At 39.4% G+C, this 23,990-nt stretch overlaps 2 protein-coding genes across 2 annotated transcripts in view; both read right to left on the bottom strand.

Moving 5' to 3' along the window:
* Nucleotides 1-1,174: 1,174 nt before the first annotated feature.
* On the bottom strand, nt 1,175-9,521 carry LOC139938485 (uncharacterized). The gene is made up of 2 exons (XM_071934044.1): nt 9,431-9,521; nt 1,175-7,283 (listed from the first exon to the last, which is right to left on the bottom strand). The coding sequence occupies exon 2, from the start codon at nt 7,275-7,277 to the stop codon at nt 4,929-4,931; it is 2,349 nt and encodes a 782-aa protein (XP_071790145.1). The 5' UTR covers nt 7,278-7,283; nt 9,431-9,521; the 3' UTR covers nt 1,175-4,928.
* A 2,257-nt stretch (nt 9,522-11,778) lies between these two features.
* Nucleotides 11,779-23,990, bottom strand: part of LOC139938330 (protein strawberry notch homolog 1-like) — a 40,471-nt gene continuing 28,259 nt past the window's right edge. Inside the window, exons 25-31 of the mRNA XM_071933781.1 lie at nt 22,464-22,610; nt 21,291-21,391; nt 20,700-20,792; nt 20,241-20,345; nt 19,535-19,659; nt 18,272-18,465; nt 11,779-17,414 (exon numbers count right to left, since the gene is read on the bottom strand). Coding sequence (XP_071789882.1) covers nt 17,302-17,414; nt 18,272-18,465; nt 19,535-19,659; nt 20,241-20,345; nt 20,700-20,792; nt 21,291-21,391; nt 22,464-22,610 — 878 coding nt within the window. The 3' untranslated portion in view covers nt 11,779-17,301. The remainder of the gene's footprint in view (nt 17,415-18,271; nt 18,466-19,534; nt 19,660-20,240; nt 20,346-20,699; nt 20,793-21,290; nt 21,392-22,463; nt 22,611-23,990) is intronic.

Here is a 23,990-nt window from a genome sequence, read left to right as displayed (position 1 = left end):
GTGGCATCCCCTTCTTCATGTCATAATATAACGGCTTACCTATACTTGGTGCATTGATATTCAAATAATGAACGTGTGATCTCCACGGTACAGTAACTCGACTGAAAGGCTTTTAATTTAAATGCTGTGAATAACAGCATTGGTCTCAATGGTATTGCGCGGTAGATATAACTGTTTTGTGTTCAAATAATGCAGTTTTCATTCTTCCAACGAAACTTCCCTTTTCGGGCCCCGCGGACGTCAAAGAGTATTGTACATTTTTGGGGGTTGACAGACTTTCGGGTTACAGTGTTTAAGTGCACATTTGTTAATCCTGCCGTCACTTTCACCAAACTCTTCCTAACTTAGGGTGCGTTCGATAAGCTTCCCTGGGTCGACCCCGCAGTGCTCACTCGGGTGAGCCCCTGACAAGAGCTAATCGAACGATCACACTCGCCCTCTCGTGGTGACGGTATGCACCTCAGGTCACCCCAAGTGACCCACTCCACAAGCAGGGCACTGGGGGCTGACCCGGGTGAGCCCCGTCAAAGCTATTCGAACGTATCGGGGCAGACCGGGGTCGACCCAGGGAAGCTAAACGAACGCACCCTTAGAATTAATCTTAGGACTTAGGACGAGTTCACAGGAGTGCCGTATCGAAGACGTTAGGACGCAAGTTTAGGACGGGTTATACTCGAGATAGGATTATAGTCTTATAAATCGGCCCCTGGCCAGCTCGAACTGTGTTGTCTATGTTCCAAATTCCCTACTGTTCCCTCTCCCACCGCAATTCATGTCCTTACCCAATCTACCCTCATCTCTCAATCATCTATATTTGCTTTCCGGATTTGCTTGTGTTTCAATGTTTTCTTTTGTGTGATTTTTAAATGTTTCAGTGCAATCTCCTTTTTATATTGTATAATTATATTTGTTATATTGGCAATGGGTCTGGTTTTACACATCTTTTGATGACAGTTGTTATACTTTTGTTTTTACCTGGACAGCCTCTGTCCAACTTGTAACTATTGTGTATGTCTAAAGATTTAAAATAAATAGAAATAAAATAAATTAATATATTCTTCACATGTTCCTTGTTCTGTCAGTCGTCTTTATTCAGGACCAGTGCTTTTAGCCTGTAGGTCCATGCCTACTTATAGTTATGTATACAACTAGTTTATTTTATTGTTTTCCTATAGCTAAACTTTTGTTTGAAATATTGTTATTGTCGAATAAATAATCATAATTATTCGGTTGTCATTCGTTTAACACCATCACAATGGGAAGAGGGAGAGGGGGGGGGGCGGCCTCCCAAACCACGGCTGAGATCCACATCGGGTTGTAGTGATAATAATTATGATCCAGGTGTGTGTTTTTTTTACAAACACAAACAAGGGGACATTCGGATGGATATTCAAATGTAGGCCTATTCATTTTTTTCCCCGACAAATTAAGCACTTTTGTTTTGAATTTTCAAAGAAAAATGGTAAAGTGATGTGTTGCGTGATAGTGTTGGCACTGGACACATTTTACTTAATGTCAAATACCAGTATTCTAACTTGGTGTACAAATCTGTGTAAATTCGGACTCAATTGGTCATCGCAGTTGCAAAGGAATAATGCAAGAAAAAAACACTCTTGTTGCACAATATTGTGTGCTTTCTATAGTGTTCTGAAGACGAACAAAAATATTTCAAATTCATACCGATCATACAATATTAACCACAAACAATCGAGTTACTGTAAAGCTGTGTCAGGATTAGCAGCTGGCGGCTGATCAGCAACATTTTACATGCTTTGAAGTACAGACCTTTCTTTTGTGTTGAAAATAAATATTTTCTCTAATTTTTCTGAAATATCTCTTATGATTTGTTGATTCGTCTCCACAAATTCAACTTAATTTTGACTGTTTGTGTAAAATTTCCACAAACTATGAAACTCTGTTGTTGATTTGCATATGGCTTTTCATAGGTTTCCATCCCCGGTTGGCAAAAATCGGGCTGTCGTGACGTTGCAAAAAAAAAAAAGAGGGTCTTTAATGGCGCCAACATTATAACACCCGCAGCCACTTAGCCGCCAATCCAGACTCACTAAAACACAATCTACAAACTTCCGTGTCAGAGTTTGCCGGATTCTAAGCCCCGTGTGGCCCTGACCCGTTTCTGGGTCAATATGACCTGGAATCTATGTCAAAATGACTCCGAAAATGGTTCAACTATTAGGCAGATTCCGTGTTAGAATCCTATGGTTACCACTTATATACCAGGCTAGCCTGACCCGGTAATGTGTCAGGCTACCCCGGAATGGTGTCAAGCCACCCGGGACCCGAAAATCGAATCCGGGTCACTTCTGACACGGTAGTTCTTAGAGTGAACCAATCACCACCAATATACATGTTATAGTTTCTAAAAATTAATACTTGCTTTATGTAAAACAGGAATTCAAAGTACATAACATAGATAATTATGGAATACAAAATTAACAATGACTAAAACTCTAAAGCTATTAACTTAGAGAAAAATAATGTAAAACGGGAATTCAAAAGACATACATACTATAGATAACTCTTGAATACAAAAGTAACAAACAAAAATTCAAAAGCTATATTCTTATCAAATGAGTATTAGATTTAACATCGGTTATCGCAGTTGGATTATTTATTTCTCATCAAATTATGACATTTCAGACAGAAATATTTCAAGGGATGTGTTCAACTATCATCATCATTAGACCGTGTAAGTTTTATGTAAATCTGTTGTCTTTACGATTTTTGTTTCTTACCAATTATGTAACGTTCCTTTAATACAAATAATTATTAGTGTTTCAAATTTTTTTTTTTTTTTTTTAATTTTTTTTTTACAATGACTTATGTGATAAATGTTTGCAAAGAGCGCAACATACAATTTTAAGTTACTATCTGTACCATATTATTCGGGTCTTTGTCCGGGACAATTCTGACCCCAAAGTTTAGGAGTGTATAAGTCATTAGTGTTTACAATATTCTACACCTCATTACGTATACAAAATAATGAAACTTCCACTTTTGTGGTCCAGTAATCCATCCTTTCATACTGAACATCCTTTGCCCTCACCACTTTACTCCTATTGGTTCATAGCCAATTGTTTCTGAAATAGAAACTTTAATTGGCTATAATTTTCCCGCTTTTTCTGGATCCTTCCCTTAATCCCTTTCCCCTCTTTTTTTTCTATAAATTGATAATTTTGTTTTATGCCTCTGAATAAAGTCCGGTTTGGATCGAAAGCTAATTAAAGGCCATCATTCTACCCAACTCATTATTTTAATATAATCGGACTTTATTTAGCTTTCAGCCCCAAAGAAAGACGAAAGGTGAATGACACTTTTATAGGAAGTATGTATTTAGTCGTGTCTTACACGGCAAAGTCATGTATTATGTTTCAATTCATTTTGAGCATATTTTTCTTCATACAAGTTTAAAATTTAAACGCTTATAATTGTAATTGCAAATTATGTAACGAACAAGCATTTTGGCTTTTGTTGTGGCGTGAAGAGATTTAAATTTTTAAAAAATAAAAACCGTTGCAGAGAACGTCATGGAACAAAAATAGTTAATGTGAGCTTCAAAGCCCAGGGACAACAATGGTCATTGTCAAGGGTGGACTTCACAAACATTTAAAGCAATGGACACTATAGGTAGTTGTCAAAGACCAGTCTTCTCACTTGGTGTATCTCAACATATAACATAAAATAACAAACCTGTGAAAATTTGAGCTCAATCGGTCGTCGAAGTTGCGAGAAAATAATGAAAGAAAAAAAAACCTTGTCACACGAAGTTGTGTGCTTTCAGATGCTTGATTTCGAAACCTCAAATTCTAAACTTGAGGTCTCGAAATCAAATTCGTGGAAAATTACTTCTTTATCGAACACTACGTCACTTCAGAGGGAGCCGTTTCTCACATCGTTTTATGCTATCAACCTCTCCCATTACTCGTTAAAAAGTCGGGTTTTATGCTGATAATTATTTGGAGTAATTACCAATAGTGTCCACGGCCTTTAAGACTGGTAAGTGTTATCTTTAGTGAGGATCTTAGGACTATCCTTAAAGGCAGTGGACACTATTGGTAATTGTCAAAGACTAGCCTTCACAGTTGGTGTATCTCAACATATGCATAAAATAACAAACCTGTGAAGATTTGAGCTCAATCGGTCATCAAACTTGCAAGATAATAATGAAAGAAAAAACACCCTTGTCACACGAAGTTGTGTGCGTTTAGATGGTTGATTTCGAGACCTCAAATTCTAAATCTTAGGTCTCGAAATCAAATTCGTGGAAAGTTACTTCTTTCTCGAAAACTATGGCACTTCAGAGGGAGCAGTTTCTCACAACGTTTTATACCATCAACCTCTCCCCATTACTCGTCACCAAGAAAGGTTTTATGCTAATAATTTGTTTGAGTAATTACCGAGTGTGTCCACTGCCTTTAAGTTTTGAATAACTCCCATAGGTCTGGGGTGGATTTCACAAAGGTAGTTCTAACTTAGGACTAGTCCTAAGCAATGCTAAGAGATAGGACTGGTCCTAAGTTAGGACTGGTCCTATCTCTTAGCATTGCCTAGGACTAGTCCTAAGTTAGGACTAGTCCTAAGTTAGGACTGCTTTTGTGAAATCCACCCCTGGTCCTATTAAAAGTAAGCTTTTTTGTGAAATCGACCCCAGTGTCCGCACTCTGTGACCTTACACGTTTGAGATTACAAACTTGTTCTTGTTTTAAGCTCAATCTGTCCTCAGATTTATAAACAAATTGCTTAAAACTAGCTGTGTTCAAACAGTTGTGTTCAAACTGTTTTCAACCATGACCATCTTTCTGTTCAAAAATTGTGACTATATAATTATTTTCAAAACAGTTGTGAACACCCTAAAAACGTCCGGCGTTTCTGTATATCTGTGTAAAAGCCAGCTTCGTTTTAATTTTTCAAAAATAAGGGTCAGACACACTCTCATATACTTCTTCATCTCCCTTGCTGTCTCCGTTGCCTCCACTAGGATCCTCATAGGTCTGAGCATGGGTCGGGGATGGTTGGCGACGCCCTGTAGCAGGACTATTCTCATATCTACGCGTGGTCTGCTGAGGAGCCTGCTGTTCATTCGGAACCTCATAGTCTTCGTCCAGAGCTTTGTTCACACAACCTCTCTCCGAGTCAGCGGTGCCACCTTTACGGAAGCCAACTTTCAGATGGGAGGTTTTAGTTGCGGATGTGGAGTTTGCTGCTCGGCTGTGATGTTTCTTGCGATACCGACGGAGAAATATGATAACAGCAATTACAGCAACCGTTATTATGATGCTGATAAACATTGTGGGGAGAACGGATGAAGCCAGTGAGTTTGGTTGTGGCTGTGGCTGTGGGGCGTCGGATTTAGTGCTATTAGTCACTGTAAGGTTGACAACAGCTCTACTCTTTTCACCCAATATGTTTTGGACAAGGCATGTATACCTCCCTTGGTCATGTTTCTCAACAGGTATGATATGCAGAATTGTTCCTTGCAGAATGGTGAATCTTCCCTGCCAGTCATGAGTTATCTCTGTGTCGTTTGGTGAGAGCCATGTTACGGTCGGAGCAGGAATGCCAGTAGCGGTACATTTGAGAGTCACAGATTGTCCATTCAGGGCTGTCAGCTGCTTGATGTCCACCATCGCCATCGGTGGTTGACATGAGAGATCATAAATCTCCAAGTCTGAAATCACCGACCCGTAGTTATGATTCGGTCCTTCACATCGAGGCTCAACGTGCGGTTGATTGTTGCGCAGCCAGTCTCGTAGACCTGTGAGCCTACAGTCACACTGCAGTGGGTTGCCTTCTAGCTCAAGTTGGGATAATGCTCTATTCCTCCCAGATAGAGAATCACCGGGCACGACTTGGATCAAGTTATAACTCATATCCAGTACTTGCAAGTTATCACAGAAACCCAAGATAGTGTTTGTGTCGTGAATCTTATTGTGAGGCAGTGAGAGATTTTGTAGGTTTGTAAGATGAAGGGCACAGTCATGCAGGTCAACAAGCTGAAGCTCATTTTGGGATAAGTCCAAGGTAAGAATTTCAGGCACCAGTTGAAACATCTTTGAGTTAACGCTTGTGAGTTGATTCCCTGCGAGGTACAGACGCTTCAACGACACCAGACCCATGAAGTAATCAGGATGTAACATGGTGAGTTGGTTGTTGGTGATAGATAGCTCAACTAAGTAAGACTGGTTAGAAAATACTCCTCCAAACAAAGACGTCAGGTCATTGTCGTCGAGATACAGTGACTCAAGCATGGAGAGTTGACTCAGTGCAGTGGGTGAGATGAACAAGAGACGATTATTGGCTACATGCAGTTCAGTCAGATCGACAAATCCTGACAGGGTTGTCGAGGACAGGTTTGCCAGCAGGTTGGTATCGGCGTTTAAGAACTCTAGAGCCTCGGCCCAGGGTGGCTGAATCAAAGAATCGAACGAGTTGTTGCTGATGTCCATTCTCTTCATCGCGTAGTAGTCTCTTGTGTAGATTCCATCCCAGTTTGCTAATCCGTTACTGCCTATGTTGAATGTATCTGTTGCTCCAATGTTCACGTTTACCGACTGTAGTTGGTTGTGATTAAGTGAAATTGTATCGGCTATGTGGTTATTATAGGTATAAAAATATAAATATCGTATTTCATTGTGATCTAAAAGAAGAGAAGCATTTTCACCATGTTGAAAATAACCATTTACCCTTTTAAGTCGATTATATTGCAGGCTTATGACAATATTTGACAGTTTATATAAGTATACGTATGCATTTCTGATTAAATTAAAATCGGCCGAGAACCGCTGTAACTTCCCGCAGCGTAAATTATGCGCTATATAAATGTACATGTATGTAATGGAGTTATAGTCTACTGATAGCTCAGTGAGAGAGCTCAGCTGACAATAATTATTACTAACTTCTAAGTAAGAAATTACATTGTGCTTAACTGACAATATTTGCAGGCTCTGCAGCTCATTGGATCCAAGGAGTGACATCACATCAGATATGTTGTTGTGGTCGAGGTACAATTCAGTCAGATTGGAGAATGTGCCATTGAAATCGTCTGGTGACAGCTCTGATATGTTGTTGTTGCTTAGATCCATGATGAGGGCGTCTGGGTAGTTGACGGGGATGCAGTCAAGATTGAGCGAGGAGCAGTCAGCCTTTGCAGTGACGTAGTCGTAAACACACTGCGCATGACTGCAGGTTGATGACTGTGAGATGCAGATACAGGCACCAAGACAACACATAAACAGTGTCAATTCAGTGGATCCCATTGTTTCCTAAATAAATGTGACAGATAACAAATATCCCCGTCAACCACAAAGTTGCTTATTGTTTTAGTACACAATGTAAATAAATAGGAAATAATTTATAAAGCGCCTTAAAAAAAAAAATACAAAGCGCTGTATAGCATAAATAATACCCGCTTCATGCTTGTAATATGTTTCTACACTCTCAGTCAGTACATTCTGCGGGTGGGAATAGAACTATACCTATGTTCATTTGGGTTTTTACACTGTATTTACTCGGTACTTACCCGAGTTCAGTGAAAAATAATCAGGCATATTACCCAGGGTTGAATTCGAACCCACGACCTTTGCAATTCTAGCTAGCAGTGTCATACCAACTAGACCACAGAGATTGCCCAACAGAGGCAGTTCGAATCATATTCTATTTAGCAGCGGGTACTGCAAACGATTTAATAGATGTTAAATTGAATCAGGGAACTTTATTTAAGATGATCTTCCCGTCAAAGGAACTCGGCAAAACTCCCACAAGGGGATTTAACCGCCAAGCTGGCAACAGCCAATCTCTTTCATATACAGGTTTAATGCCATGATTATGAATTGTGAATTGCACAAATCAAGATTCAGTATAACTATGAATATACGACAAAACTTATCATTGTGAAATCAGTGGTAAGCTTGGGGGATTCTAACCCAAAACCTTGTAATTGCAAGTCCTGCAGTCTAACCACGGGACCCCGATGTTGAACACGATCAACCTCCCTCTGTGTTGTTTAGTTGCAAACAAGTACAGTCCAATAATTGATATACCCGTAAGCAAATGAGGACGGGTGGGATTCATCTATAATTTTGTTTCATTGAGTCCAGCCCAGACGTGTTATTTGTTTGTTTTATTTATTCGATTATTTCAACGAATAGGCCTATATTTTTTTTAAAGATGAAATAGGGTGGATCTCATGTGACGATGTGCTTTATTATCTGCATACACTCCAAATTGCACTTTGACAACTTTTGATGATACTAAATTCTGACTCTGTTTGTTTCGTCAGAGTAGTTTAAGATGCATAAAAGAGCTGGCGATTGATCAGTGCGAACTCTATTAAAATACCGTTGGTTGGTGTGATGACAATTAATAACAAGAGGGGACAAAAAAAAAAAAAAAAAAGGAAAGAAAAAAAAAAAGAGATCGGAAAAAATACACAACTAAGTGGTTTGATACAAGGCAGGGTCTTACACTAAAAGTCACTGTGAAAATTTCAGCAGTGAAACCCGTGTGACTATCTACACCACTTACTGAGAAAACACCAACAAACGTTCACGGTATTTTTACACAAACGTCGAATCTATTCGTCTTTTGCCGCTTTTATTTATCATTATTATTTCGTGAACGGACACCAACCCTCGTGAGATCTGAGAAACGCGTCGCGCAGGAAGCGTTTCTCAGATATTTTTATATATATATATATATATATATTTTTTTTTTTTGGGGGGGGCGTGAAAAATATCCAAACTATATAATATATAACTTGGAAGGGATCCGTCATGATGTCCATGAATGTTGACATCCACATCAACATCAACAGCTCCAGTGCTTCTTACTAAGTAAGTGTTATGATAATTTTGGGAGTACTTGCCATTATCCTACATTTAAAGGCAGTGGACACTATTGGTAATTACTCAAAATAATTATTAGCACAAAACCTTTCTTGGTGACGAGTAGTGGGGAGAGGTTGGTGGTATAAAACATTGTGAGAAACGGCTCCCATAGTTTTTGAGAAAGAAGTAATTTTCCACGAATTTGATTTCGAGACCTCAAATTTAGAACAATTGAGGTCTCGAAATCAACCATTTAAACGCACATAACTTCGTGTGACAAGGGTGTTTTTTTCTTTCATTATTATCTCGCAACTTCGATGACCGATAGAGCTCAAATTTCACAGGTTAGTTATTTTATGCATATGTTGAGATACACCAACTGTGAAGGCTAGTCTTTGACAATTACCAATAGTGTCCACTGCCTTTAAATAGCACCGAATACCCTTCCCCAGCAGGCCCCATGTCACCCAACTTCCAGCGCCGCACCCATTTAGGGTTGTAAGTGACACACAACTGGAACTCTCGGTACATTATTGACTCCAGAACACCCACATTCTTAATGAGTGATAGAAAATTTTACATACCTATGGAGTTATCGTTGTCGGCAAGATGTAAATTACGGGAAAATGCTCCAGAATTCAGGTAACAATTTTTACCAACTAACTTCCTTATGACGTGATCAAGGTACCACAAAGTGTAATAAACTTGTTTTGCCGATTCTAAGGAGCACCATAAATGCCATGGAAAAACTGCTTTACCAATCGGCTTCACGTAACATTCGACATTTGTGAGGTAGGATTAGACACATGTGGTTTGCAGTCAAAGTTATGCTATTTATTTTTGAATAGTTGATAATAACTAATTAAAGATGCTATGTCAGATTTTTGGCCCCAAACATTAAAAAATAATTTTTGTTGAGTGTTGAATGGTATTTCAAAGAGTATCACCCGCTCTAACGAAACAAAAGTTTAACTTTTATTTTTAATGGTCAGGAACCATGACAAAAATTTAAAACGTTTCTTATAAAACACATAAGAATTGGTCACGTGATATATTATTGTCGGGATCCCGACAAAAACTAATTTTGAGCACTTTATTTCACTGCTACTAATAATTGGCGGACTTTTTCGAGCATGGCTCAAATGAAAGCTTGTAACTTTCTCGACCCCCATCAAAATACCTATTGAATTTTAAATTTTGGGGTCAAATCGGCCAAAATTCTGACATAGCATCTTTAAATTGTACATCCTTGTGGAATTTCCCCCGATTTCTATCATGTAAAAATGATAGCATTCTGTGGCTCCCATACTTTCTGCCCACCATATTTCCAGGGGCTTCCCCTTCGTGTCATAATAGACCAGTTTACCTATACTAGGTGCATTGATATTTAAATAATGAAAGTGTGATATCCACGGTACAGTAACTCGACTGAAAGGTAGATCAACATCAAGACCACCATTTGAATTTAAATACCGTGAATACCAGCACCGGCATAGGATTGGCACTGTATATATATAACTGTTTTGTGTTCAAATAGCGCAGTTTTTATTCTTCCAACGAAACCTGCTGTATAGGGCCACACGGTAGAATGAATTTATCAAAGGAGAATTGTACTCGGGGGATTGACAGACTTTCGGGTCACAGTGTTCTTTTGATAGTCCTAGCCAGCTTGAACTTGGTTGTCTCTGTTCCTAATCCTCTGCTGCTCCCTCTCCCACCCAATTTCCTGTCCTTACCCAAACCAACCTCATCTCTCATCCATTTTTGTACAAGTTCCTTGTTGTATCCAAACCTTCTGCCAGTCGTCTTTATTCAGGACAATGCCTACAACAAGTTTACTTCTGTTTTCCTATAGCTAAACTTTTGTTTGCAAATATTGTTATTGTACTTTTTGAAATTGCCGACTGAATAATCACAATAATAATTCGGTTGTCATTCGTTAAACATCAACAAAATGGGAAGAGGGTTGGGGGGGGGGGGGGGGAGCGGCCTCCCAAACCACGGCTGCAATCGACTGCAGGTTGTAGTGATATGATCCATGTTTTTTTTTTTTTTTACAAACACAGCAACACAAATTCGCAAGGTGACATTCGGATGGATATTTAAATGTAGGCCTACTCATTTTTTCGACAAATATCCCACTTGTTTTTTGGACTTTTCAAAGAACAATGGTGAAGTGGTGTATTGCGTGATATCGTTTGCACTCCTGGACACATTTACTAAACAATGTCAAATACCAGTGTTCTAACTTGGTGTACAAATCTGTGGAAATTCGGACTCAATTGGTCATCGCAGTTGCAGTAATAGAATAATGAAAGAAAAACCACCCTTGTTGCACAATATTGTGTGCTTTCTATGGTGTTCTAAAGACGACACAAAATGTGCGTCGCGTAGTGCTGTCGCGTTGCCTGTTCCGTCGCCCGTCGCATCGTGTTATCGCCTCGTCTGTCGCGGTGGTAGTGAACGCAATATGTAACCCAAATGTACACCTTTTTCTAGAAATGTCATTTATTTTTCAAGTTAGGTTGATTTGCCATGGATGGAAATTGTAAAATGAAGCAAAGATAGGACATACACTAATGATTCAAGACCATGCAAAGTAAGCCTTTTAAACTTCGTCTTTGTAATGTGTAAAGCGACCTCATCTTACCAAGAAATAATCTTATCAAAATATAAAAAAAAACAGTTTTCGAGATGGGCTGTTTTTTCATAATTTCAAGTGGTAGCTAATCAATTAAAAACTACAGTATCCCGACTTCACCTCTATCAGCCAAACTGGAAGGGGGGGGGGTGGGGTTAGGGAATTGTGGTGCTTATTTTGTTAGTGCTTGCTTGGATTATCCCATTTGCATATCTATGCACAGGGGTCTCTAGTGATTTTGAATAACATGAGCATGAATAACCACACAACACTTCAGATTTACTTCTGTAATGTAGAGAGTTAACTTTTATTTTCAGTTTAATACAAACTCAATCAACTCCATCGCGTCAAAGAGTTTTCCTCGATCACATTCCATCGAGTGCTGCTCTTAAAACAGCTTAGAATACTATCCTCATTTAGATCTTTGAACAAAAACAATGCACACATACAAACAATGATGTAGGAGTACTATAAAAAATATAACTAATTACGCTATTTTAAGTTTGTAATAACTGCTTCCTTTAGAACTCTGACAAGCAAAATGAAACTTTTAAAACTGCTGTTGCAAACAAACTACAATGCTGTTAAAGACAGTGGACACTATTGGCAATTGTCAGAGACCAGTCTTCTCACTTGGTGTATCTCAACATATGCATAAAATAACAAACCTGTAAAAATTTGAGCTCAATTAGTCGTCGAAGTTGCGAGATAATAATGAAAGAAAAATAACCCTTGTCACACGAAGTTGTGTGCGTTTAGATGGTTGATTTCGAGACCTCAAAATTCTAAATCTGAGGTTTCGAAATCAAATTCGTGGAAAATTACTTCTTTCTCAAAAACTACATCACTTCAGAGGGAGCCGTTTCTCACAGTGTTTTGTACTATCAACCTCTCCCCATTACTCGTCACTAAGTAAGGTTTTATGCTAATAATTATTTTGAGTAATTACCAAAAGTTTCCACTGCCTTTAACTGAACGATGTAATTGTGCCAGCTTTCTACAACTGAGCTATCTGGATACCTCAGTTTGGAGAGTGCCTACATGCTCGCCTGCAGTCAGGTTTCATTGTGGTCAAGAAGTTGGAAGTTTGAGGCACTGGAAAACTTTGGTAGTTGCTGCCAAAGACCAGTCTTCTCAAGTTGGTGTATCCCAAGATACGCATATCAAAACAATCCGGACAATATTTGGCTCAATTTGGTCATCGAAGTTGCAACAAAATAATGAAAGATAAAAACACCCTTGTTGCACAAAGTTGTGTGCTTTCTCATGTCTAAAGTCTTTTAATATTTGAGTGAGCAATTACCTCTTCAAGAACTATGTCACTTCAGAGTGAGCCGTTTCTCAGAGTGTTTTATGCTACCAAGTAAGTTTTATGCTAACAACTACTTTGAGTAATAACCTACAATAGTGTCCACTGCTTCTAAGTATTTTTCATCAAGAGTTTTGAGTGAACAAAATATCAACAGTGCTGTTCTCAAATATAGAAATCCTCTGTATTTTTCTGTCATCACGTTTAGTTTGTGTGCTAACTTTATGGGGAAAGTGTTCAGTAAAAGTGACAAAGGAAAGTTCTCAAATTGATGGATATAAATTGATACACAGGCTGTGAATGGTGGTACAAAAAAGTACACCGAGTGTCTCTTCCCTTACACACGCCAACTTACTAGATATTTGATACAATGGAACTAGAAAGCTACCAAGGTTTTCTAATTTTGGTTTTTACCCATACACCGATGTGTGTTAGCACTGTATACTCAGTACTTTCCCCGAGTCCTGTCATAGGCATATTACTCGGGTGGGATTCGAACCCACGACCTTGCAATTCTAGAGCAGTGTCTTACCAACTAGACTACCGAGATTGCCCAGTATCTATAGGTAAAACATAGGATTCGAACTGCTTCTAGCAAATGGGCCATCTCGGTAGTCTAGTTGGTAAGACACTGCTCTAGAATTGCAAGGGTCGTGGGTTCGAATCCCACCCGAGTAATATGCCTGTGATATATTTTTTCACAGGACTCTGGAAAGTACCGAGTATACAGTGCTAACACACATCGGAGTATGGGTAAACACCAAAATTAATTAGGTTGTCTTTGCCCCCGCACTACCCCGCTGAAGATTTCTCCCGAAAAGGGAATAACAAAACAACAATGTACATGTAAGTATACCTTGTAACTGCCATGTGTAAGGGTGAGTAGGTATACACATTCAAACCGGGACCTATAACAAAACAGGACAACAGAGTACACAGTTCGGGAAAGGTCCACAGTTGGAAAACGTGTACAAAACCAATGGGAAGTTGTTAATAAAGACACTGGACACTATCGGTAATTACTCAAACAAATTATTGGCATAAAACCTTTCTTGGTGACGAGTAATGGGGAGAGGTTGATGGTATAAAACATTATGTGAAACGGCTCACTCTGAAGTGCCATAGTTTTCGAGAAAGAAGTAACTTTCCACGAATTTGATTTCGAGACCTCAGATTTCGAACTTGAGGTCTCGAAATCAACCATCTAAACTCACACAACTTCGTGTGACAAGGTTTTTTCTCTCCATTATTATCTCGCAACTTCGATGACCGATTGAGCTCAAATTTTCGATTGAGCTCAAATTTTCATAGGTTTGTTATATTATGCATATGTTGAGATACACCAAGTGTGAAGGCTAGTCTTTGACAATTACCAGTAGTGTCCACTGTCTTTAACAAAAGAGGGACAATAGGAGGTCCATTGTTGCAGGCGTATACAAGCTTGGGTGGGCTTACGGATGGGCCCTTGTGGGGTCTTTTACACAAACGTACAATGGATCCTGGAAAATTTGTCCTTGTTCAATTTGGACCCGGAAGAGGAATTCTTATAGAAAAGTGAATTATAGAACAAAAGCAGGACTCCACAAACCCCAACAAACCCGGTTTTCTAAGGTGGGGATTGTGTACTGTGTATATACATGTATAGGGTTATAGTACATGTTCTGGGTAGTTTATACACAAAGATAAAAAACTACAGAAGTTGATTTTGGATGATTAGACAGAACAATAAAGGCCTCAATTTACATGGTTGGTATTGGGCTTGATGCCCCTTCAAAAAATTCCCATAGAAGGAAAATGGAAGGGTATTTTGTGATAAATGAAAATGGCCTTGCCCTCTCCTGTGATGGCTAATATTTTTCATGAGAAGGCGGGGGCAATAGAAGTGTTCGAGCGCTGAATTGATGCCTAGCTGAGTAAGCATAGAATGTATGGTAACATGGAGTATGTATGCGTATAAGCACAAATTCCCAGAGGTCGATTTTCACCAAACTCTTAACTTAGTATTAATCTAAGGACTGATGACGAGTTAACTTCCGTATCCATAGACATTCGGACGGATAAAACCCATCCTAAGTTAGGATGAGTTACTCGTCCTAACTCGAGATAGGATTAATCCTAGCGTTTTGTGAAATCAGCTGCTGCTGACCAGTGATATACTTTTGACGAAGGCACGGAAATCCCTGCATCAGTAAGTGCAGATTCTTTGCTTACGGTAAGCAGAGCCATGAAATTGGGCTCATGATATTACCACAAAATGGCATACTGTTAAAGACACTGGACACTATCGGTAATTGTCAAAGACCAGTCTTCTCACATTGTGTGTCTCAACATATGCATAAAATAACAAAAATTTGAGCTCAATTGGTCGTCAAAGTTGCGAGATAATAATGAAAGAAAAAACACCCTTGTCATACAAAGTTGTGTGCTTTTAGATGATTGATTTCAAGACCTCAAGTTCTAAATCTGAGGTCTCGAAATCAAATTCGTGGAAAATTTTAATTTAATTAACATCACTTCAGAGGGAGCTGTTTCTCACAATGTTTTATAATATCAACAGCTCCCCATTACTCGTTACCAAGAAAGGTTTTATGCTGATAATTATTTTGAGTAATAACCAATAGTGTCCACTGCCTTTAAAACCACAGTAGTCCTTCATCATACAATGCATTGGAAATCATTACAAATAATTGTCTATTCTGGGCCCAATTTCATAGAGTTGATTAAGCACAAAATGTAGCTTAACACAACTGCTTTACCAGAATGAGGTTACCAGTCATCATAGCCTGTTACATGTACCAGTTGTGACTGGTATTCCGCTAATTATTGCTCAGCAGTTGTTAAGCTATACACGTACGTCCTGCGTAAGCAACTCTATGAAATTTGGGCCAGATTTTTTTAATAAACAAATAATATCCAAAACACAATTTTGAACCATTCCTCAAAAAATATATGTATTATTAACCCAACTTAATAATGTACGCAAAATTTCTTGAAAGACGCCAAAATTGTAATAGCAATGGCTGAAAATGTAAACTTGTTGTCTTCAATTTCACAACAGCTTCTTTTCCCTTCTTTCTTTCTCAAGCAAAATAAAATAGTCTCTTTTCCCAATTCTTTTCTTGGAACAGTAAACATAACGCAGATTACAAAACTTTTTGTGGCAAAGATAAGACATTTTATCAAGGCTTAACTAAAAAAGGAAATGAATTTAAAAAATTAACTGGAACTCAACCAATACTCTTATGTTTAAATAATTTATGATATTTGTAAAGCCTTGATACATATCACAGAAAAAAAAAGTAACAAAAACTTAAAAAACCAAGACCAAAATTTAGACTACCTCTGGGTAAGTAAACATAATTTTGTTTTATACATGGCAAAACTTGATATTTGGATTGAGGACGTGGGCCCAAATTTCAAAGTGATGCTTAAGCAGAAACTATTGCTTAACACTTTTCTGGTTAGCAAAAATTAATCAGGATACCATTTACAGATGTACATGATCACTGTACTTTGGCTGGTAAACCTTGGCTGGTAAACCTAGACTGGTAGGAATATTTTTAGGTTCATGCATCAGCCTTATGAAATTGAGTTCAGGGCCTAATTTCATAACATAGTACTAAAACAATTTCAATGGTTAGCAAAAATCAGTCGGGCATCCTTAGTTTGGATGGTAGTTTGTTTCTGCTAAGCAAGGCTTTTCAGTGCTAAGCAAATTCTTTCTGCTTTACAGCTTTATGAAGTTGGACCCAGGACCCATGATTTACACTTAAATATATTTTATCTCCACTGCAGACAGCAAACGCTTGAGTGTGGGGAGGTTAATTAAACTGAAAACAGCGCCCTCAATGTCCAAGGCAATGAGCAATTACTTCCTCCAGATGTCCAATGGCAGCAAAGATCGTATGTGATAGGGTAAATGTCATGCCCTAATATGGGCTGAATAAATAGCAGCAAAATTGAAAACAGCACCCTCAAATGCTGCTAGAAAGATGAAAAACAGATGTGATGTGTAATATTCCAATAACAGTGCCTTTCAGATCTCACTGCTGCCAACGGTCATTCTCGCAAAGTCTATCAAAACAGTGCCCTCAATGTTCACGTCCAGAAAGGCTGCTCAGCCACAAGGAGAAACATGTGAAACAAGCCGATGGGGTGTTTAGTGGTGTCCCTTGCTTGGCATTAACTTACCCCCCCCCCCCCCCCCGTTACAAGGAAGAACACACGTGACAAGGCGTTGTGGTGTCTTGTGGTGTGCCTTGATATGTAACAACGGGTGTCTTGTAACAAAGAATAACACACACCACAAGCCGTTGAATTTATGTGTGGTGTCTCTTGTGAGGTACGTCTCGAGTATCGTGTACAGTGGGTCCCCAATACCTCCATCTCCAATAAGGCTGCTAACCTGGAACAGTACGTGCAGACTAGACGACGCAGTATTTTGTGGTGTGGATGCACTAGTGGACTGGTCTCATAGCTGTCTACAGTGGACTCTCAGTAGCCACTCAGTCTATTGTAATGACTTCAGCGGAATCGTCAAAGTTGTCAACATAAGTCGTGGCGTCTTCTAAGAGGGACTTGCGTACAGCAGTGATACAGTTGCTAGGAATTAGTATTCCTGAGGTGTGAAAAACAAAGAGTTGGGGTTAGTGTGCAATGAGTTGTCCCAGGCATAATTCTGGTCAGTGTTGTCTATGTGGATCAGCATCATTCCTTAACCTTAGGAGCTCAGTTTGTAATCTTAAAGGCAGTGGACACTATTGGTATTTACTCAAAATAACTATTAGCATAAAAACTTACTTGGTAACAAGTAATGGGGAGAGGTTGGTAGTATAAAACATTGTGAGAAACGGCCCCTTCTGAAGTAACGTAGTTTCGAGAAGAAAGTAATTTTTCACGAATATGATTACAAGACCTCAGGATTAGATTTTGAGGTCTCGAAATCAAGCATCTGAAAGCACACAACTTTGTGTGACAAGGGCGTTTTTTTCGTTCATTATTATCTTGCAACTTGGCATCCAATTGTGCTAAAATTTTCACAGTTTTTTTAAATTTTGTGTTCATGCATATGTTGAGATACACCAAGGGAGAAGACTTGTCTTTGACAATAACCAATAGTGTCCAGTGTCTTCAAGCCTGATATGCAGCTTAAGTGAGGTTTACGGTAGCGTACATGTAAATCTCTTTTGAATAGTGTTGGTTCTGAGATCAAAATGTTGAGTTGTCAACCCCCCCCCCCGCCGTCCGTCCCATTTCAGAACATTACTCAAAATGGATTTAAATGAGGTGCTACTGCAAACCTAACTTAGTCATACTCCCACCATTGCAAAGTTTCAAATCCTACTTAATAGATGTTATAAAACAAACTTACAATTTCCTCATAGAGTTGCCCTTTATCAAGAAAAAAAAACCACGCCTTGATGCCCTTGCCCAACAAAGCATCAGGCCTATGATCTAATCACTACTGGTACTCACCAACGATCTTGGATCCATCGTCCGTCCTCAGACGGAATATCTGCATCTTTGAGGCGGGTCCCGGCTGCAATGCTAAGATCTTCTCAATCTTGTCCCACACACTCAGGACAGAGCCGGAGAGAACGTAATGGGTGCGTCTTCTGAGACCAATCTCACAGGGGAGGCCGGCTAGGACACGCTTGCACGAGTCTCTCCTGGATTTACAAAGATTACATGAAGAGCTTGAGTCAACTCCCGGGGGGCACAATATTTTAATAATAATACATAGTTCTTATATAGCGCTTTATCACACCTGGGCCCAATTTCATAGAGCTGCTAAGCAAAAAATTTGCTTAGCGTGAACTTTCTTCCTTGATAAAAACAGGATTACCAACAAAATTTCCATTTGTTGCATATTTCTTGTTACTGGTATTCAGCTGTTGTTTTCTTATCCTGAAAATCACGTGTAAATTTTGGGCATATTTTTCCTTGCAAGGTTTGTGGAGAGCTCTACGTTTTAGAGTATGGGATCCATTTCTTTACAGGTAATGGATACCAGTCAGATATGCTGCACATACAATTTCTGTTTTACCTGGTAAACTTGTTCTGGGAAGCATAATTTTTGCTGTGCTTAGCTATTTTTAGTGCTTAAGCAGCTCCACGAAACTAAGTCCAGATCATAAACTGCACAAAAACAATCTAAGCAAAACAGAATCATGCTAACCAGAATAGACCGAACCACTAAGCTCTGCCCCATTGCGTATTGACCAATCACAATGCAACGAAGGTCCAACAAATAAGGTCCGACATGCGTGCACGTATCCTGGCGCCAAAGAGTTGTGCAGAAAGTCATTGGAGAGCCCCACATGTTCTTGCCCACACATGCGTCATGGGCGGAGCCTACTAGATCGCTCTATTAGGTTAATACCAGCCAGATTACTATGCCACATGGACAATTTGTGACTGGTTTTCCGCTCCTTAGCTCTAAGCAGGGAGTTTTTGAGTATTAGTTTCTGCTTAAGCAGTTCAAGGAATGGACCCTTCCCATGAAATATGCTAATTACATTCACGCATGCGTACAGACCCTGTTGGTTGGCAAACGCCATTCAGTTGTGCACTAAGCCGACGCGTAATCGCGTGTGCGTCACGCACCCATTAGCAGTGTACAAAACAGCGCGATGTTCCCTCATTTTGCCAACCAAAACGTTAGTGGGCACGCGCTATTTACATATTTCATGGGAAGGGTCTATTGAAGTTAGACCTGAGGGAGGAGGGTTGTCTTACCAGTATGCATGTACACATAGGATCTCCGCTGCACTGTATTGAGCCTCCCAAAACATCCGAGCCTCGTCTGGAATCATCACTTTACGATACTTCTTCCTTATATCAACCAGGCTCTCCATCTTAACCTGAAACGTTAACGGAAAATTGTTTAATATGAACTGGCACATAGGATTATTATTATTTATTATTTATTTGGCCATTTCACAAAGAACAGTAACAACAAATGTAAAAAAATTAAAAAATACCTGAGTCAAACAACTCATTTTGCTTGATTGCATCACATGATGTAGAGATCGACTTGCCAGTGCAAAATTAAAGGCACTGGACACCTTTGGTAATTGTCGAAGAACAGTCTCCTCACTTGGTGTATCTCAACATATGCATAAAATAACAAACCTTTGAAAATTTGAGCTCAATTGGTTGTCAAAGTTGCGAGAGAATATTGGAAGAAAAAAACACCCATGCTCGCACAAGTTGTGTGGTTTCAGATGCTTGATTTCGAGACGTCAGCTGAGCTCTCGCAATCAATTCGAACATTTTAGTGAGAAATTACTTCTTTCTCAAAAACTACTGTTTTTGTGTTATACTATCAACAGTTCTCCATTGCACCTTTACCAAGTAAGTTTTTATGCTTAAAATTATTTTTATTAATTACCAATTGTGTCCAGTGCCTTCAATGCAGAAACTGTATTTATTTTGAACTAACCTGCATGCCAATGTTTGGTTTGAAGACATTCACTAATTGTTTCTTAATGGCGTGGGTCGTTGTTCCATACTTCACTAAGATTGCTGTCTTCTTGTTGCTCGATAGCTACAATGAAAACCAAGTAAAGTCACGCTGCTAGTTGAATTCACACAAAATAATAACACACAGTAAATCAGTCATGATAATTGGTTCTTGGAAATAAACAATATTATTTTGCTCTTTCAGTGCCTTTTTTCCCCTTCATTTTTAACTGAAGCGGTGTTCCCATTGAACTTATCTTTGTTGAAGTACCACACATTAAATCTTATTGGGACGCATGGTATACTGCCCTCCCTGTCAAATTACTGCGAACGTTGTAAAGCTAACAGGCCGAAAGAGGTTGCGGAAGACTTCCCATTACTTGGGCTTTAGTTTTTTAAACATCCTCACTAATTTTGTAGGTTGAAGCGAAAGACATACCTGTGATGTGACGTAGAATCCTTCCTCAGGCTTAGCGAGGGCGCTCCATATGTCCATTGCACTGTCCCACGACATTCCTCTCTCCTGACTCACCTATAGAGGGCGACAAACAACAACCCATTAACAACCAAAACAACAACCCTTTAAGCAAAATTCACCAACGGAGGCCCTTCCCAATGCTTCTCTTATAAAATGATTTAAGCACATCAAATTTCTCTCAAACAAAATCTAACACCTTACAGTAAATCAGAACCCAAACGGTTGGACTGTGATTATGGTGCATACAGGCGTGTGAGTAACTATCCATGAAAAAAAAAGGCATAGAGAAAACCGGGCAAGAAAAAAAAAGGAACAGATAATATTCCTACACTTTTGTACACAGAAAGTGACGAAAAAAATGAGGAAAATCAAAACCCCAAAAGAGGAAATCAGCTGAAAAGAGGAAGTCTCACATGCCTGACGGTGGTATATCTGATCCCAAGCACGGCATAACAAGGTCACTGTGCCATCCTCAGTCCAATTGTTATAATAATTATTATCAAACAATACATGCAGTTGGATTTTGGGGAAGGTTGGGATTATTAGCTTTACCTTGTGAAGTTCAGTGTGAACAATCCCCGTTGAAAAGGTTCGAACAAACGTCTGTGTCTGAAGTTTCCTGACCTTCTGACCTTCGGACACGGATCCAATATCTGAGCAAGAAATTGATTGAATAAAAGATACAAAAATAACATTACTTGTTTTTATTTTATTTGTTTATTTCTGACATATTGCCCAACTCACAAGGTCGAATGGCCACTTCAAGGTAAGGGCTACACTTCACCAATTTTGGCTGCCGACCCAGATCAACTGCCACCAGGGGCACACTACCACGTACTCCTGGGGCTGAAACAGGGTTACCCCCTGTCATAACCCTTCAGAATGTTGGCGTGATATCATCCACAGAAAGGGATGGCCACTTCAAGGTATGGGCAACACTTAACCGATTTCGGCTGGCGACCCAGATCAACTGCCACCAGAGGCACACTACCACCTACTCCTGGGGCTGAAACAGGGTTAACCCCCCCCCCCTTCACAACTCAGAAGGATGTTAGGATGATAGCATCCACAAAAATGGTTAAACTTTTACAAAAAAAAACATAAACGCACAAGCTTAAAGGAACACGTTGCCTTGGATCGGTCGAGTTGGTCTATAAAAAGCATTTGTAACCGTTTGTTATGAAATGCATATGGTTGGAAAGATGTTTTAAAAGTAGAATACGATGATCCACACAAACATGCCTCGAAATTGCACGGTTTTCCTTTTACCTCGTCGACTAACGCGGTCAGCCATTTATGGGAGTCAAATTTTTGACTCCCATAAATGGCCGACCGTGTTAGTTCGCAAAGTAAAAGGAAAACCATGCAATTTCGAGGCAGATTTGTGTGGATCATTGTATTCTACTTTTAAAACATCTTCCCAATAATATGCATTTTACAACAAATGGGCACAAACGCTGTTTATAGACCAACTCGTCCGATCCAAGGCAACGTGTTCCTTTAAAAACTACTTCACTTCAGAGGGAGTCGTATCTCACAATGTTTCACACTCTATCAACAGCTTTCTGTTCCTCGTTACCAAGTAACTTTTTATACTTGTATATTCCGAGTAATTACCAAACATGTCCAGTGCCTTTAAGGTTTTTTTTGGTGGGAAGGCATGTCTTGGATAAAGCAAAAGTAGAAAGATAGTGAAACCATTCACCGTGTGTCTACAGCACTCACCTAGGATACCCATGTCGTACTTTCCATCTCGTCTTGCCTGCTGTATAATTGCCTCCAGGGTGGTCGTGAAGTAGGCAAACAGGTGATTTTGCATCTCAACCTCCATCCCAAGGATGCGGTTCAGGAATTTAGACATGTTGTTGTAATCTGATGGGGAATAGAGAATGACGATACTATTAACTGTTTGTACATTTCTACCAGGCCTCTTTGTGATTATTAAAATAATTTTTAAAATAATTTTAAAAAATTATTAAAATGATTATTAAAATAATTATTGGAATATTTTTAACGATTGTGCATTATGTCGCAATTCAGCGGTAAGCTGCGATGACATTTTTACAAATAAATAAACCATTTGTATTAATAATAAGAATACTAATATAGCGCACATGTCCATCACTTAATGACGCTCCTGGTGGTGTAACATACAGTATTTCCTGCAAGATGTGGGACTAAACGTTTTTGAATTATGAGACCTAATCCTTAGATAGCACCATGTAATGTTTTACAAGGTGCTGTGGCGCAATTTGCTGCCGATCAGACCAGGAACACCGGGGCGAACCCCTTCTCTTTTCGCTAAAGTGCACTGGGTTCTTTTACACAACCATGGGACCAACACATTGAGTGTCTTGCTTAAGGATACAAGTGTCAGGGCTGGGGATTCCAACCCACACTCTGCTTAACACAAACACCATCGTTTGAATAAATGCATTACAGACTTGACTATTCCTATAGGGAAGGTATAGTAAAGCTAAGGTAAGGCCAGTCGAAAGCCGTCAACAACATGGTCGGAGGAGCACAGTTCTTGGGAAGGTTAACCTTGTTTACTTATTACTACACAATGGGTGCAATTTTTTCTGCTTCAGTTAAAAATGAAAATTTGCTTGCTGTTAAGCAACGCTATACATACATATACATATAAGGTACAATAAAGCACCACTTCATCAAGATCGCAGCGCCTTAGATTGGATATCCAAACGTTTTGATACAATTCTTGAGGTCCATATTGAGTCAGACTCTCTGATTGGTATAGCGAGCGCAGTCCAGGTATGAGGTGCAAAACGAGAAAGGTGCGACTTAATGCAGACCCGAGAAGCTTAAGACAGAGTTAAGGCCGAGTCACACTGCAGCGATAACGAAAACGATAACGATCACGACGAGAATGCATTATATTGGTTGAATTGGTCCATGCAGAATACGCACATGCTCATTTAACCAATAGAATGCGTTCTCTTTGCGTCGTTTTCGTTATCGTTGTCAATCTCATTCTCGTTATCGCTGCAGTGGGACCGGGCCTTAAAGGCGAGTAGTGTCAGAGGTTGAGCTATGAAACTGATCCCAGGCCTGAAGCCATGGAACTACAATGTGCTTACTACCACCGAATACAAAAATGTACTTCAGGCCCGTACGCTTCGTTTTTGAAAGGGCAAGGGCACCAGGGCATTTTCTCCTTGGTTAAGGGCACCCTCTGAGGAAATTGTCAATTTCTACTGGAGCATTTCAAGGGCACCAAGGCAATGACCAGGG

Source organism: Asterias amurensis, chromosome 6, assembly GCF_032118995.1.
Source record: "Asterias amurensis chromosome 6, ASM3211899v1".
NCBI classification, from domain to species: domain Eukaryota; kingdom Metazoa; phylum Echinodermata; class Asteroidea; order Forcipulatida; family Asteriidae; genus Asterias; species Asterias amurensis.
Note: the sequence above shows the minus strand (reverse complement) of the source record. Positions and strands in the feature narration are given on the sequence as shown.

What these genes read in the sequence shown, in the direction of transcription:
- LOC139938485 (XM_071934044.1), bottom strand. Translation starts at nt 7,277, where the DNA reads ATGGGATCCACTGAATTGACACTGTTTATGTGTTGTCTTGGTGCCTGT.